General features: G+C 40.2%; 1 protein-coding gene across 2 annotated transcripts in view; it reads left to right on the top strand.

Annotated features, from left to right (window-relative positions):
• Positions 1-13,638, top strand: part of pacrg (PARK2 co-regulated) — a 128,604-nt gene that overhangs the window by 57,407 nt on the left and 57,559 nt on the right. For both annotated transcript variants that reach the window (XM_034858887.1, XM_034858888.1), the window contains 2 exons: positions 6,357-6,528; positions 12,152-12,301. In XM_034858887.1, coding sequence (XP_034714778.1) covers positions 6,357-6,528; positions 12,152-12,301 — 322 coding nt within the window. The remainder of the gene's footprint in view (positions 1-6,356; positions 6,529-12,151; positions 12,302-13,638) is intronic.

The following is a 13,638-nucleotide window of genomic DNA, read 5'->3' on the forward strand; positions in this document are numbered from 1 at the left end:
GATTTTTGGAAAAAGGCTGCAATGAAACAAAGAGTGAAAAATTTAAAGGGGTATGAATACTTTCCGTACCCACTGTATAGTGACTTTTTTAAGCATCTTGGAATTCAATGAAAACTCTGGAAACTTCGGGGAAATTCTGCCACAATTTCTAACAGGAACATCTGCCAGGGCTTTTCTTCATCCTTTTTCTTCATCTCAACAGCAACAATAAAGAAAAAACTATCTCAATACTGACGACAGGATCACTGTTTCAATTACTTGAGCTAATGTTTGTCACTCTAATAAGACCCTCCTGCTTTTAATCCTCAACACACCATTTGGGGCCGCTGGCACAACTCTGTGCCTAAATAAAATTCTTTTCATCTCAGTGTTTGTGTGTGTGTGTGTGTGTGTGTGTGGTGTTATAGGTTCGCATAAAATTCATAACTCTCTGTGCCCTGGTTTTGAACTATCTTTGAAGCCCCAAAATTGTCTCATCCAGCTTGTGTTAGGTATCATTTCAATTGACACCATGCACTCTACTACTTGTGCTTTGAATTGAGCATACTTGCATGCTTGTTAGATGGAAACAGCTGTCTGGGGAGATAGCAAGAGTGACTCACTCCTCTTTCCCTCACTTATCACTTGCCTATTCCAGTCCTGCTTTTCTTATTGTGACCTCCAAGAAAGTCAAAATATTGTTATTTTTCTCTTTTTTCCTTTCTTTCTCGTGTTAACAGTGCAGCATAATGGCTGGTTTTTGGAAATGTTATGGCCAGAGGTATGCTTAGCACCTGTGGCGCAGTTTTGGATTAGGATGAAGAAAAATAGAACAGATTTTGAGAGTGGTTGTAACGTAAAAGCTTCTCTCAAAGAGAAATTGAAATCTGTGTGCAAGAGGTGTAGCATCTCCGCAAACTAATGAATTGCATCTTGACTCCGCTATACAGAAGAGATGGTCCATTTTTTGCTTCACGATACCGATTTAGAGACCTGAACTTGCGTATCGGCCAATACCAAGTACCGATCCGATACCATTGTGTCATAAATCCTATCATGTTTTAACAACTGTGTACTACTCTCCCTGTCTGGATGTGATAGGATTTCTTTCTTTGTTGTCGGTCTGGCTCAGGTTAAACTCTCAGGTCACAAACACAAACAATGAATGCTGTAGAACTTTCTTTTATTATGTTAGTCATAACGGAAAAAGAACATAAATAAACTACTTAGATTTTCTTTAGGGCTTTATTATGTGTAAGTACTTCCTGATACCAGCATTTTAGGTATCGGAACATCTCTACTACATAGGGTGCTTTTTTGATTTAGTTTACTTTAGTTGGCAATAAAAAGCAATACGTAAATCAAGAACTTGTTTGCCAAGGATAACAATATACAGTTCAGGGCTTATTTTGCTGCTATTGTGTTCATTTAGTACATTAGGAGATGTCAACGTTGGTTAACGTCTTCTTGAAGAGCTAGACGCTGAATGCAAAAAAGGGCTCAGGGATATTTTAAGAGCTAAGGTTAGCAGCAACCTGCAGTGAGGTGGACACCAGCTGTCGTTGAGGATATACCACAGATAGTTTAGGATATATCATGCACACATCAGTTTCTCAACATCATGACGATAACTTTTTGCAATGCGCATTGCTCTTGTCACATCAGACAGACGTTGAAATCTAATTCCACTTCACAAAATGACTGGAATCTGTAACTGAAGAACTTGTCTGCCTGTCCTGTTTGCAAGTTGTAACAGTCCGTTCTGTGATGTGATGCAGCTGGTCTTGTGGACAGTTTGCGTATGCAAAAGAAACATTTTATGGTGAAGCTAACTATTGATATGAGAGATTAATAAGCCGGATATTGCTATTTAGAAAGTCAGTGTTTACAGTGATTCGAGCTGCTCCTTATTGAATTGGTTCAGGGAGTTCTTCCTTTACCTTCATTTAACAGGCTAGGTTCCTACAATAGGAAAATTAAAACAATGATTGCAGTTTATACTATTTAGTCTCACCCTAAATAATTGAATACATCATAATGTATAAATATTCAGCTAAGGGCCTTTCTTAAATTGCAGCACTCTGTAAGTGATCTTTAGTTGTCTGTCAGTGTCAGAAAAAACAAACCATGATGTCAGAAAAAAGAATGCTGCTATGCCCTGCACAGCAAACAAAAACTGACATAAGTACAGGGTAGTGTGAAGTTTGGATGTTTGCGTGGATGTTTTTAAAATCTTTTAAACATACACATTTTTTCAGAGCAATAATGTGCCTTGTTGTACCATGTAGTCAAGATTACACTGATGACAGGGTAGGAATTCCATTGTTGTATGTTTTTTTTATGTTAAGTGCTTTTTGGTTAATGCCTGCATCCTGCATCCCCTTAATATTTAACACTTTCAATGCATGTCACATTCCTTTGATGCATGCCACACTGTATACATGCCATTATCTGTCACTCCTACATTCCTTGTTGGTTGTCTTGATACACATTTAGCAGAACAAATGGATTTTTGTTTGGCTATAGTGACTGAATGACTCATAGTGTGAGTGGCACCAATGGGAAGCATGTTCTCTCAAAGCTGCAATAATTGACAGCAACTCATCTGCCAGCTCATCTAAATACAGAAACCTGTGCTTATGTTAACAGAAATCTGAATCCAGGTCAAGTCATTATGGCATCATCAATTAAAATAGCATCACTGTCAAACAGCTGGCACACCGCCTGTTTTTTTGCATGACCTATACCTGCATTTAGTAAGGTAACAAAGGTAAGCAGCCAAGATTCGATGGCAAAATCTGCTAGCTAATTTGCTCATCTTAATGAGTGTAATGTGACGTATTTCTGACTGAAATGGAATGTGTGTGTGTCATTTAGAGATCGATTTGAATAAATAGTTGAGGGATTTTAAAACACACACATGAAAAATTACTGTTTCTTTCACGCTGTGTCGTATCCTCCTGTCTGTGATATTTTTCCTCAGCTTTTTTCAACAATTATGACATAGGGTATACATGTAAGTGCTCATACACATATGCACACACACGCTCACACACAAATCATGTCCATCTATGGTGTAATTAAAGTGGCAACCTGCTGTTTTGTTTCTGCTGGTCTCCTGTTCCTGATGCTGTTGTTTAATGAGCAAAGGCTCTCCTTAGACTTGCTTCTAGTCTAGTCTGCTTCAGTTGCTGTGTGTCTGCTGTTGCAGCGCTGTACTGAGAAGACATGCAGGTGTGTCTCAAGGCTAATTGCTGCTACTTGGCTGATGGTCTTTCTGTGTTCCATTCTCATTGACTCCCCGGACTCCAGGGGGATTCCCATAGGCACCCAAAGACAAACAAACCTGGGCGGACAATCGATAACGGATGCAAGAGTTACAGCTCAGCGCAGCCGCTGATTAAGATTCCCTGAGTGTGTGTGTGTGTGTGTGTGTGTGTGTGTGTGTGTGTGTGTGCACTATGTAAGAGCGTGAGTATGTGAAGGTGTTTGCTGATTGTCCACGCTCCTTCTGTGCTAACTGGAATCTTCAGCCAGTCCCAAAGTGCTTGTTTATGTGATTTTGATTAAGAGCATCACGGAGCTCAGAAGCATCCTCACAACAACATCACAGTAATGCTCCCAGGTAATTATTCCCACATCTCAGGTTCACAACAAGGTAGGTGAGATCGTGTCTGTGCCTAAATGTGAGACCTGACAGTGCAAACAAGGCTGTGTGCTATGATAAGGAAGCTTAGGATTTTGCTTTTCTACAGTAAGTTTCTGGTTTTTGTTTGTGAGAAAATGTGTCACATCAGTGCAATATCAACCACACTAAAAAAGTAACAGCTAATAATGACAATGAGTTAAACTTCTATACATTTCCCTAATGTGATGAGAAAGAGAAAAACGTGACAACACAACATATACATGCACACACACACACAATAGATTAAATTAGAACATATACTCTTAGCGCCTTACAGTAAAGCTCAGGTGCAATTAGGTTAAAACAAATATAGGCAGTAGGCTTGTAAAAACTATTGAAAAATGGCTAATAAAACACTGGATCACTGTAGGTTGTCCAGTAAGAATTTGAACCAGAGATGTCTAATTTGATATTCTGTAAGGCAACTATGAAGTTGTATTTGACGTTACATGTGAAGTTGGATGTGGTTCTGAAATATAAGCAAATTATAATGCACATTAATAAGCATCTGATTTACTATGAACATTATTTACCAAAACTAAATGTTATAGCCACCAGCATCTAATAAGAAACAGTACTAAGAATTACCTTATTTTCTCTGTAATAATTAATATAAATGTAACATATGGCTCAGTAACACAAACTGAGAATAAGCCACATCTATTGCAGCACACACTCGTATCCATAACGGAGCAAACAGTGTAATACACCTTTAATAGCTAAACCCGTGGCTCCACAGGCTAGTCAGTTTACTTGTGATTGCATGTTGCTAGCATATTCAGGTTGTGTTAGCACTGCCCAATTAATATTAAACAATCTGCATATCTATCAGCAATAATAAACACAGCAACAGCAATATTATCAAGGCTCTCTCTCTCTCTCCAAATAAATGTAATGTTGTAACACAGGCTAAATGTATACGTTTTAGCATAATAAGCGCAGAATAATCGTAGTTAACACAGATAACAGATAACGAGGCAATAAAACCCATGACAGTTTAGCAAGCTACAGCATAGTTAACTATGGTCTTTTTTACAAGGCTGAGAAATGTCCTAAGTACTGTCATCTCCTCCTTCCGAAAGGATTCCAACTTCAAGAAAAGAAACACACGTTGTAGGGTACGCAGTGCACCTGCACAGCAACTTCAGCAGCCTCGGTTGAAGTGATACTGTGCGTTAGGGTTTTTTCGTCTTTCTTCACCCTCTCTAACCCTCCATTCCCTCTGCTCCCATTCTCAATGGGCTCATGTTTGCTTTGTTCTAGTCTTCAGTCAGCCTTACTCACAATGATGATCTTGTCCAAGTGCAGGGAAAGGTCAAGGTTGGACAGCAAATTGCCTTAAAGCAATCAGCCTTGTCTCTCTGCGCTAACACTGTGAGCTTCTGTCTTTGTCGCCATCTTGCCATCTCTCCATTTCTTTTCTCTCGTTCTCCGTCACAGGGGGTAGATGTGTGTCGGGGAGGATTGACAGCACAGCACTTTGAAGTCTCGGCTGTGACCGGCGGCTAGGTTAGGGTTGGGGACTTGAAAGCACCAAGCGCCACTGCCTGGGTGACATTTAAGCACAGACTAGCGTGACCCAGCTGGGTGCTTGTGTGTGTGTGTGTGTGTGTGTCTGGGGGTTGTGGGAGTCTGTCTCCTTATGGCTTCAGCTGTCCTCAAGGGCTACTGGCTGCTGGGGGCTATTTGCTTTCACACCGAAGGGATTACCTTCCAATACATGAAAAACAGAATCACCCGTTCAACCTCTAACCCTTCTCTCAACAATAGTGGCATTGGGATGCAGTGCTACAGCTGATACCCCTGTTATAAATACACACTCAGTAGCTAGATCTAGTAAACACAGATATTGCACAAGCCATGGCTACATGTAACATTTTATATGATTTTCAGCACACACACACACACACACACACACACACAAACACACACACACACACACACACACACACACACACACACACACACACACACACACACACACACACACACACACACAGAAAGCTCAAGGACAGCCTCGTTTAGGTCAGCTGTTCTTTCCAGTCCAGTGTGCCTGAGTGGCTTTCCTCAAATGGCTTCACACACATGAAAGACTTCACTTCAGTGTGTCACACAGTACCCACACACTCAGCCAAACAACATCAAAGGCTGCCCGTGGCCTGTAGCTGGACGAATGTCTTAATCTACCTCCCGATGGTGTGTGTATGTGCCTTTCTGTCTGTCCTGTAAATGGTGTAAACAGGTGTTAACATGGCAGCCCACAAGATGCCACATGCCGCTGTGTCATGATCTCCTGAACAGCTGTCCCCACTGTCATTGTGTGCGTGGGTGTATGTGGGTGAGTGTGTGTGAGCATGTGTTAACTCAAAGGGTTATAAATGGCTGCCAAGGAGCTTTAGCCCTATATATTGTGTAAAGCCAAGGACAACCATAGGTAAAGGACAAACTATGAAAGGGAGAAACCACTTGCAATTTTGATCTGCTATAGCTTGAATGAAGATGGTAGGCAGAGAGACTGTCCAGTAAACAAATCGTTTCTCAATGGTCTGCTGCTAGCTCATGTCTCCATCAACAGCCATATGTTCCACCAAATGTTGTTGAGCAAAAACAGAGCCTCTAACCCTTCTCTCTTTGAATGTCTCTTATAGAAGCAGCAAATAATTCCTGTAATGTAAATTTATCTCTTCAGGTGGAGATTGAGAAGCTGGACTACCATCACTATCTGCCTCTGTTTTTTGATGGCCTATGCGAGACTGTTCATCCGTACGAGTTCTTCGCCCGCCAGGGAGTCCATGACATGCTGGAGCACGGAGGCCCCAAGATCCAGCCAGTCATTCCCCAGCTCATCATCCCCATCAAGAGTAAGTCTGGGAGGGTGTGTGTGACGGTTTACAAATCACTCACAAAAAAACTCTTTTTCCAAGTGACCCTGTGTGTTGATGTCATTTTACCTTCATTGTGTTCCCCAGCCACTGATGGAAAAGTATGGTTATCTCAAGATTGAAGAATGCTGGTATTGTGTCAGCCTAAATACAACAAGAGCATTGTTTAAAATGTACGCATAAAGCTCTAAAGCATGTTAAGATTGTGGGTATACAGTTTGGAGGAGAGATAAACTAAAGATGAAATTTGTGCACGTTATTTTTCAGTACTAAAAAAGGTTGTATAATGATCACACTGGACCATTATCACAGCGATCTTCAACTATTAAAATACAGGAATTACTCAATTAACTTCTGAAGCAAAATGTTACCACTGCATCATTCATTTAGATTAGTTTTACAAACATGTAATCTACATCTAAATATTATAATTTTTTTATGAGTGGCTGACAGCCAAGCAATCCTATCAGTCAGTTTTAATTGCAGCCTTAGTAAATATGTATGCCATTTATTTCATTATTTACTACTTTGATGACAGCCTCATTAACTTTTGATTTCTGTTTGCTGATGTCAGACAAATCCAAAGTCTAGAAAAGACATTCGTACTTGCTTATAGTTTAGCTAGCTGTAGCCTTAAATGAATCAGAAGCTAATAACACACACAACATAAAAGACCCAGTAGGTATCATTATTTATCATAAAGAAAGTATTTTCTTTAAGCGAGCTTGAAAATACGTGAGAATACAATAAAGAACAGTATTATCAATATTAAATGAAATGACATCCAACGTATTAACATCTTTTTGAATAATTACACACAATAGCTCTCTATAACTGTTCACAGACAATCTCGCAGCAGTAATGGAGTGCAACTAAAACAGAACAGCATACCTACCAGGAATAAACTCACCTGTCTTCCATACTTGTGCCACAACAGATTCTAACGTTACCATACAACCAGTCCTGTGACAAGTCCTAATATGGTTTTGCAGTCATACGGTTTCTATTATTACATTAACCCTCAGGGTGAAGCGTCCTTGTTTTTGCATTTGCCAGAAGAGGTTGGCTCTAAAAGCATGCCTGATAATCTGCCATGTGCAATGTGTGCAATTTGGTGACATGCTACATTTAACTGTGTCATCGTGGTGTGCCTCCTTACCTTTACACGCACAGACTAACACACACACTCACAAACACACACACGCACACACACACACACACACACACACACTCAGTCTTTTATTTGGCGCTGCCGCCAAGTGGAGTGTCAGTTTCAAAGTGGGAGCCTTTAAGCGGCGCCCAGTGAGCCTGGGATAGTGTTCATGTCATGGGCAGTTGGCTGGTGGTGTGTATGTAAGTGGGTGTATGTTCTTTGTTTATGTGTGGATGTTGGACATCTGTGGAGGCAGAGGGGCGTAACGGCCAACACTACGGTTGTTGGAGACACAGACGCAGACTGACCCTGGCACAAAGTGCGTCACCACAATACACACTGCAGTGAGCACACACTACAAGGTCTTAACCATTACACATCCTACAGTGTGACATATCTAGTTTTGTGTTTGAGTCTTACTGTGATATTCAATATTCAATATATGTTGTTTCAGGTGCATCATTTCCAGCATTTTTTCCTAGAAAATTCAAATATATGGACAGCCTCTTGTCTATTTTGCGTAAGAGGCACCCACTTTACATACAACTTGACATTATGCACAGAGCGACCGAGCCACTAGCTAACTTAGACAGTAGTTTATAAATTCAAACCCCTCAGCAGTTTTGGTCATTTGCCTCTGGAAGGTTAGACCAAAGGTGATGGTTATGCTCCTCATAAAAAACACACACTTTGCACTGAAAATAGAATTTTAAATCGCCTGCTCCTTATTAACTTCTTGGTTTATTAAAAATCAGGCCTGTTTTGCCATCAACAAAGCAAAGCCACCAGTCCGTGTCTCTGTTGCAGATTAATTACTTTTCTATGGAGCAGGGAAGAAGAAGGGATGGTGGAAAGAGGAAGAAAGTAAAAAGCTGTCTGCAGTCTAAAATGGCAAGATATATATTTTTCTCCTCTGACGTTAATACATCTTCAATGTGGCTGGCAGGCTCTTATCTGCTGAGCGACTGAGTCACGTCAGACCCTGGTGAATTTTGATGATGACTGCAGGTCGCACAATGAGAATACACAATGAAGAAGGCGCTGGCTGACATTATACTCTAAGGCCCTGTCCTCAGTGACTTTAAGACTGAACTCTTTCCTACTGTACACTGTGTTACCTTTACCCCATGCTAGTAAGGCTACCTTATAGGCAATAAAACTCTTTAACATGTCATCACTGGGTGCTAGATGAGACTTTTAGACACCACAATACTGCACTAAGGGCAACCAGCAAAATTGGTTCATTTACATTTTAGCATACATTTAGCATGTTATTAAAGCAGTTGCACATTTTGTTTTCCCATCCTGTATTTATTTAAATATTTGTTCTTACATTTTATTCCTATTATTATTTAATGTATACTGTATGCATGTATATTTTTTTTCCTAGGATCTCATTTATATTTATATTCTGTGTTGTGTGACTGATATACGTGTGCTGCTGTAACACCGTAATTTCCCATTTTTCGGGGCTCAATAAATATCTATCTATCTATCTATCTATCTATCTATCTTATACATGGGGGGGGGGAATAAACAGGGGAAAATGTGGATTTAATACATGTTTGTCGCTTTGATGAATTTAAGAGTGCTTTTTTTTCAAAATGTTTTTTTGAAGAAACCACTGGATAAAAATGTAAAAGCTTAAAGGGCAGAAAGAATATGGCTAATTGTTTTACATGAAACACTGATATTCTGTAAGGGCAAAAAGGTCCTGTTGAAGTATGATGGAGATTTAAGAAGAAAGGGTAAATGTTACTGAAATGCTGTGGTTTGGGTTTTTCTGGCTTCCTTAAACAGGGAGGAGGATTCAGAGCCATGCCTCCATTGAGCCTCAGTTGATTGGCATAACATTTGTTCAGCTTTGGACCAAAATGAGACTTTCATTACAAGAAGATCCTCAGTTACGCCTCTGCACGGGAACATCTTCTTCTGATCTTTAAAGTATATTTATTCTATCAGTGAGAACAATTCAACCACTAAACTCTCCAACGTGTCAACCTACTTCTGACATTTCACAGGAAACAGAATACAAGGTCACCACTGATATTTTCACACTGAATATGAAACAGGTCCTTGCATGAATAGATTATTACTTTATTCAGGTTTGTCCCAACACAGGTTTTATACTAGCATTAATACATCAGGTCCTTGCCTGCCTTCTCCCCCGCTCTTTTAATTTTTTTTTTCTCTTTTTTTCTGCAAGGCGAGAGTGCTGATGAATAATTGAAAAGTCCCGCAGTCCAAATGTCACAGCAGGGAAAATTGTTTGCGCTGGCTGGTAATTACAATTTCATTGTTTGTTATGTAGGTTTAAAATTCCTGTCATTCCACATTCTACCTTATCTTGGTGATGGCAGAAATCTCCAAAAGAAGAGATAGAGAGATGGCACAAAGCACAATACATTCCCTCATTCGGCATCATCTCCACTGCTGGTCTACTATAGCCTTACACACAGACACACACACACACACACACACACACACACACACACACACACACACACACACACACACACACACACACACACACACACACACAGACTCTGTCTCTAACAGAGACAAAGACAAACTCAAATGAAATAGAGACAAAACAAGCAACCTGGTTCAACTCGTCATTTCTCACATGCTGCATGCACATGATGAAATATGACATTTTGTCTCATTGCTTTTAACATGTTTGTGTGTGATGGAATGTGTGTGTTTGTGTGCATGCCCGAATGATTGTGTGCGTATTATTGTGGGACTGTTATGTGTGAGTGTATGCTTGTAACAGCTTTGCATATGAGCTAATTTAACACAAGCAGTGGGTGATGCAGTTCGCTGTTCTTTGAGTGTCTGTCACGCAGTATTTTATGGTTGTTGCTCTCTTTCTCTCCCAGTCAGTCTTCCCTGTCAATTTCAGTATGTCGCAAGGGATATTTGGGTTTGGTGAATCCATAGTAAGATGACTTGCAGTAAACGAAGATGTTAGAATCCCTGTGGAAGATAGAGGACTGTGGCATAGCAGTTGAATACGTTCATGAGCATGACTGAAGAGTAAACACATTTCATAATTTTTATTTTTTCCAGCCTTGTTGGCAGCCATTTGTTCCGTGGGAGTTAATGTGACCAGGCCTTTTGTGAAGTCATGTGTCAAGAGAGAAAAGAAGACTTGAAAGAGGGAACGAGAGAGCTTTAAGTTTAGCACAACCTGCTGCCAAATACTTTATCAGTTCTTTAAGGTTATACTAAATTACTGTATGATTTATTGACATGTATCTTTAACATACATAGGTATATATATATATATATATATATATATATATATATATATATATATATATATATATATATATATATATATATATATATATATATATATATATATATATATATACACATTTAGTTTTAATTTTTAAGACCGAAAACAAACAAAATAATTTTTCATAAAGTTATGTTTTAGGGTTTAAGTTTTTAGTGCTTCTACAAGTACCTCTCTCCTTTTCTCTCTTTTTCTGTTTTCTCACACCTACTAACACGTTGTTTCTTCCCTCAATCAACTACAAACTCTCAGCGTCTCTCCTCAACCTCTGATTTCTTTGTTTTGACTCTTTCTTCTGAAATGTTTTTTTCTTCATGCGTTTCATTTTTGTTGTTGTCGGTGCTCACTGGCGAAATAAGCATGCCATTACCATTCTCCTTTTGTGAAAGTAGGCATTTAAATTACAGTTTAAGGTTTCATAAAGATAAATAACGCCGTTTTTTTTTAAAACTTGGGTTATGCTGACAGTCCACACAGGGAATTACCAGCACTTGTGGACAAGCTAACATGAAAAAAACATTAAAAAACAAATAAAACAAGCGTTATAAAGAACTAGAAAAATACGTCAGTCTTAGTTGCTAATCACAGTTATTTCCTAACCCTTTGCCCTCCGCCTGTCACATCTCTTCATCTCTCTCTCTGACATTTAGTTTTTTGCTTTCCCTCTTCCCTCTTTCTCTCTTTGAATTTGTCTCTCTTGATCTCTCTAGCCCTCCATCTCTCCCACCATCATTCCCTTTTGTTCTCTTTATCAGTGGGAGATGGAGTTAAGTGCAGCTATAGGCCAAATAGCCCACTGATTGGCTCTCACTTACTCCTGCCTCCCCAGTGCATTTGAAATCACTGATTGCAGACATGCCAGTCTAAATCAAAGCCCAGCTATAAAGGAAATGCTTTTAAGGGAAAGGGAACGTGCAGAGGTTAAGATTTATGTGTAATTTGACTGTGTGTATGTGGGTGTGTACACTAAGCCCCCTCTTATGTACAACATAGTTGCAGTTGAATCACTCCACATTTGCTGTACCTCCACCTGCCTGAACAAACAACCTGTAAATCAGATCTAAAATGTGACCATTTGTCCTTGCAGTCTCTTTTTTCTTGAATTCTAGCCTTTGCTGACCCTTGCCATCTGTCCTACCCTTTAGATGCTCTGAATACGAGGAACCGTCAGGTAATCTGCACCACCCTGAAAGTCCTGCAGCATCTGGTGATGTCTGGAGACATGGTGGGAGAGGCTCTGGTGCCCTACTACAGACAGATCCTCCCCATTCTCAACATCTTCAAGAACATGAACGGTGAGTTCCAGCCTTACAAACGGTTGAGTGTTGTTACATGGACAGATGGAGTGTCAACATGTCGAGACTGTGCCTTTTTGTGGAGCAGTCATTGTGTAGACATGTCCCTTTGTGCTATGGATCAATTTTTGTGCTAATACTGAAACTAAGTTGGTGAGTCAAAAAATAGCTGACAAGCCTGTGAAAGGCACTGATATGCAGTGTTTAGCCTGTGTTAAAGTTGTTGTTAGATTAAACCAGGGAACTCCACAGAGCTGCTCAGATGTTAAGTTTGTCTTCTGGGTTGACTGAAAATCTTGTGACTTCCAGGCAGAAAGCCTCCTATTGTTTATTTTGTGGTTCCAATGTACAGTGTGTGCCTGTCCCTAAATCATTTTTCCTTTTCCTCCCACCACTTTAACATCCACTTGACATAGAAGTTTCATTTTGTCCATTCTTCTGTCACTCAAGCTGCATTGTGCAGCGCTGTTGAGGGGGAGACTTTGTCCTTGCTTTCTCTGAAAGCCTCCACCTGGGTGACACCAAGACCTTGGGAGATTGGCATGAGATAGGCAGGGTGCTTTGTGCTGCTATGTCAAAGCACCTGGCATGGTGTGACATGATGTGGGCCCATTGAAGGGCTTAGAGGCACAACCGATCGCAAACACCGCTCACCATACGGATGTGGAGAGTGACATTGTGAATCAATCATTTAAACACTGACTTTAACAGGAGAAAACACAAGGCTTTAGTCTCTTAATCAATATCCAATTTGAATCTCTTGTCTCTTTAATTCACTAACATTATCTGTTACTATTTGCTGAGGTTTAAAAAAAAAATGCTGAATGAGATAGCGGGGAAAGACAAAGGATGGAAAAGAAAAACCTGCCTTATTAGCGCATGGCCATATGCAAATCTCTTCTGTAAATTAGCTGTCAAATCAATCCCCTAAACCGGTTTGAAGCATGAGTTTCTTTACCACAGCGGAGGCTCAGCAGTTGGCCGGTGAACCCCACCAGGAATAGTTTTATCTCTGCCTGGTAGCTACCGTGCCGGCCTGTCTACCTGCCTGCCCACATGTCTGTCGTCGTCTGGCGAGCATTGATTAAACCCGAGCCAACCTCTCACCTGGCAGACATCCTAGCCATTGACCTCTCCCAGAGAGCCCAATCTTGGCCAGAGAGGGGTCCATACAGCTGCCAGAACACAGGACACTAAACGAGTACAGTGCTTCCTGTTCAGCACTTTATAGGCATCCAATAGAGTTTCTCTGTTTTTAAAAGTTTGGAAGGACAGGAAGTAACAACACATTCATAGATAGATAGATAGATAGATCAAATATTTCCAGTGTTAATATT

The sequence above is a fragment of the Etheostoma cragini genome, chromosome 20, assembly GCF_013103735.1.
Source record: "Etheostoma cragini isolate CJK2018 chromosome 20, CSU_Ecrag_1.0, whole genome shotgun sequence".
Lineage (NCBI taxonomy): Eukaryota > Metazoa > Chordata > Actinopteri > Perciformes > Percidae > Etheostoma > Etheostoma cragini.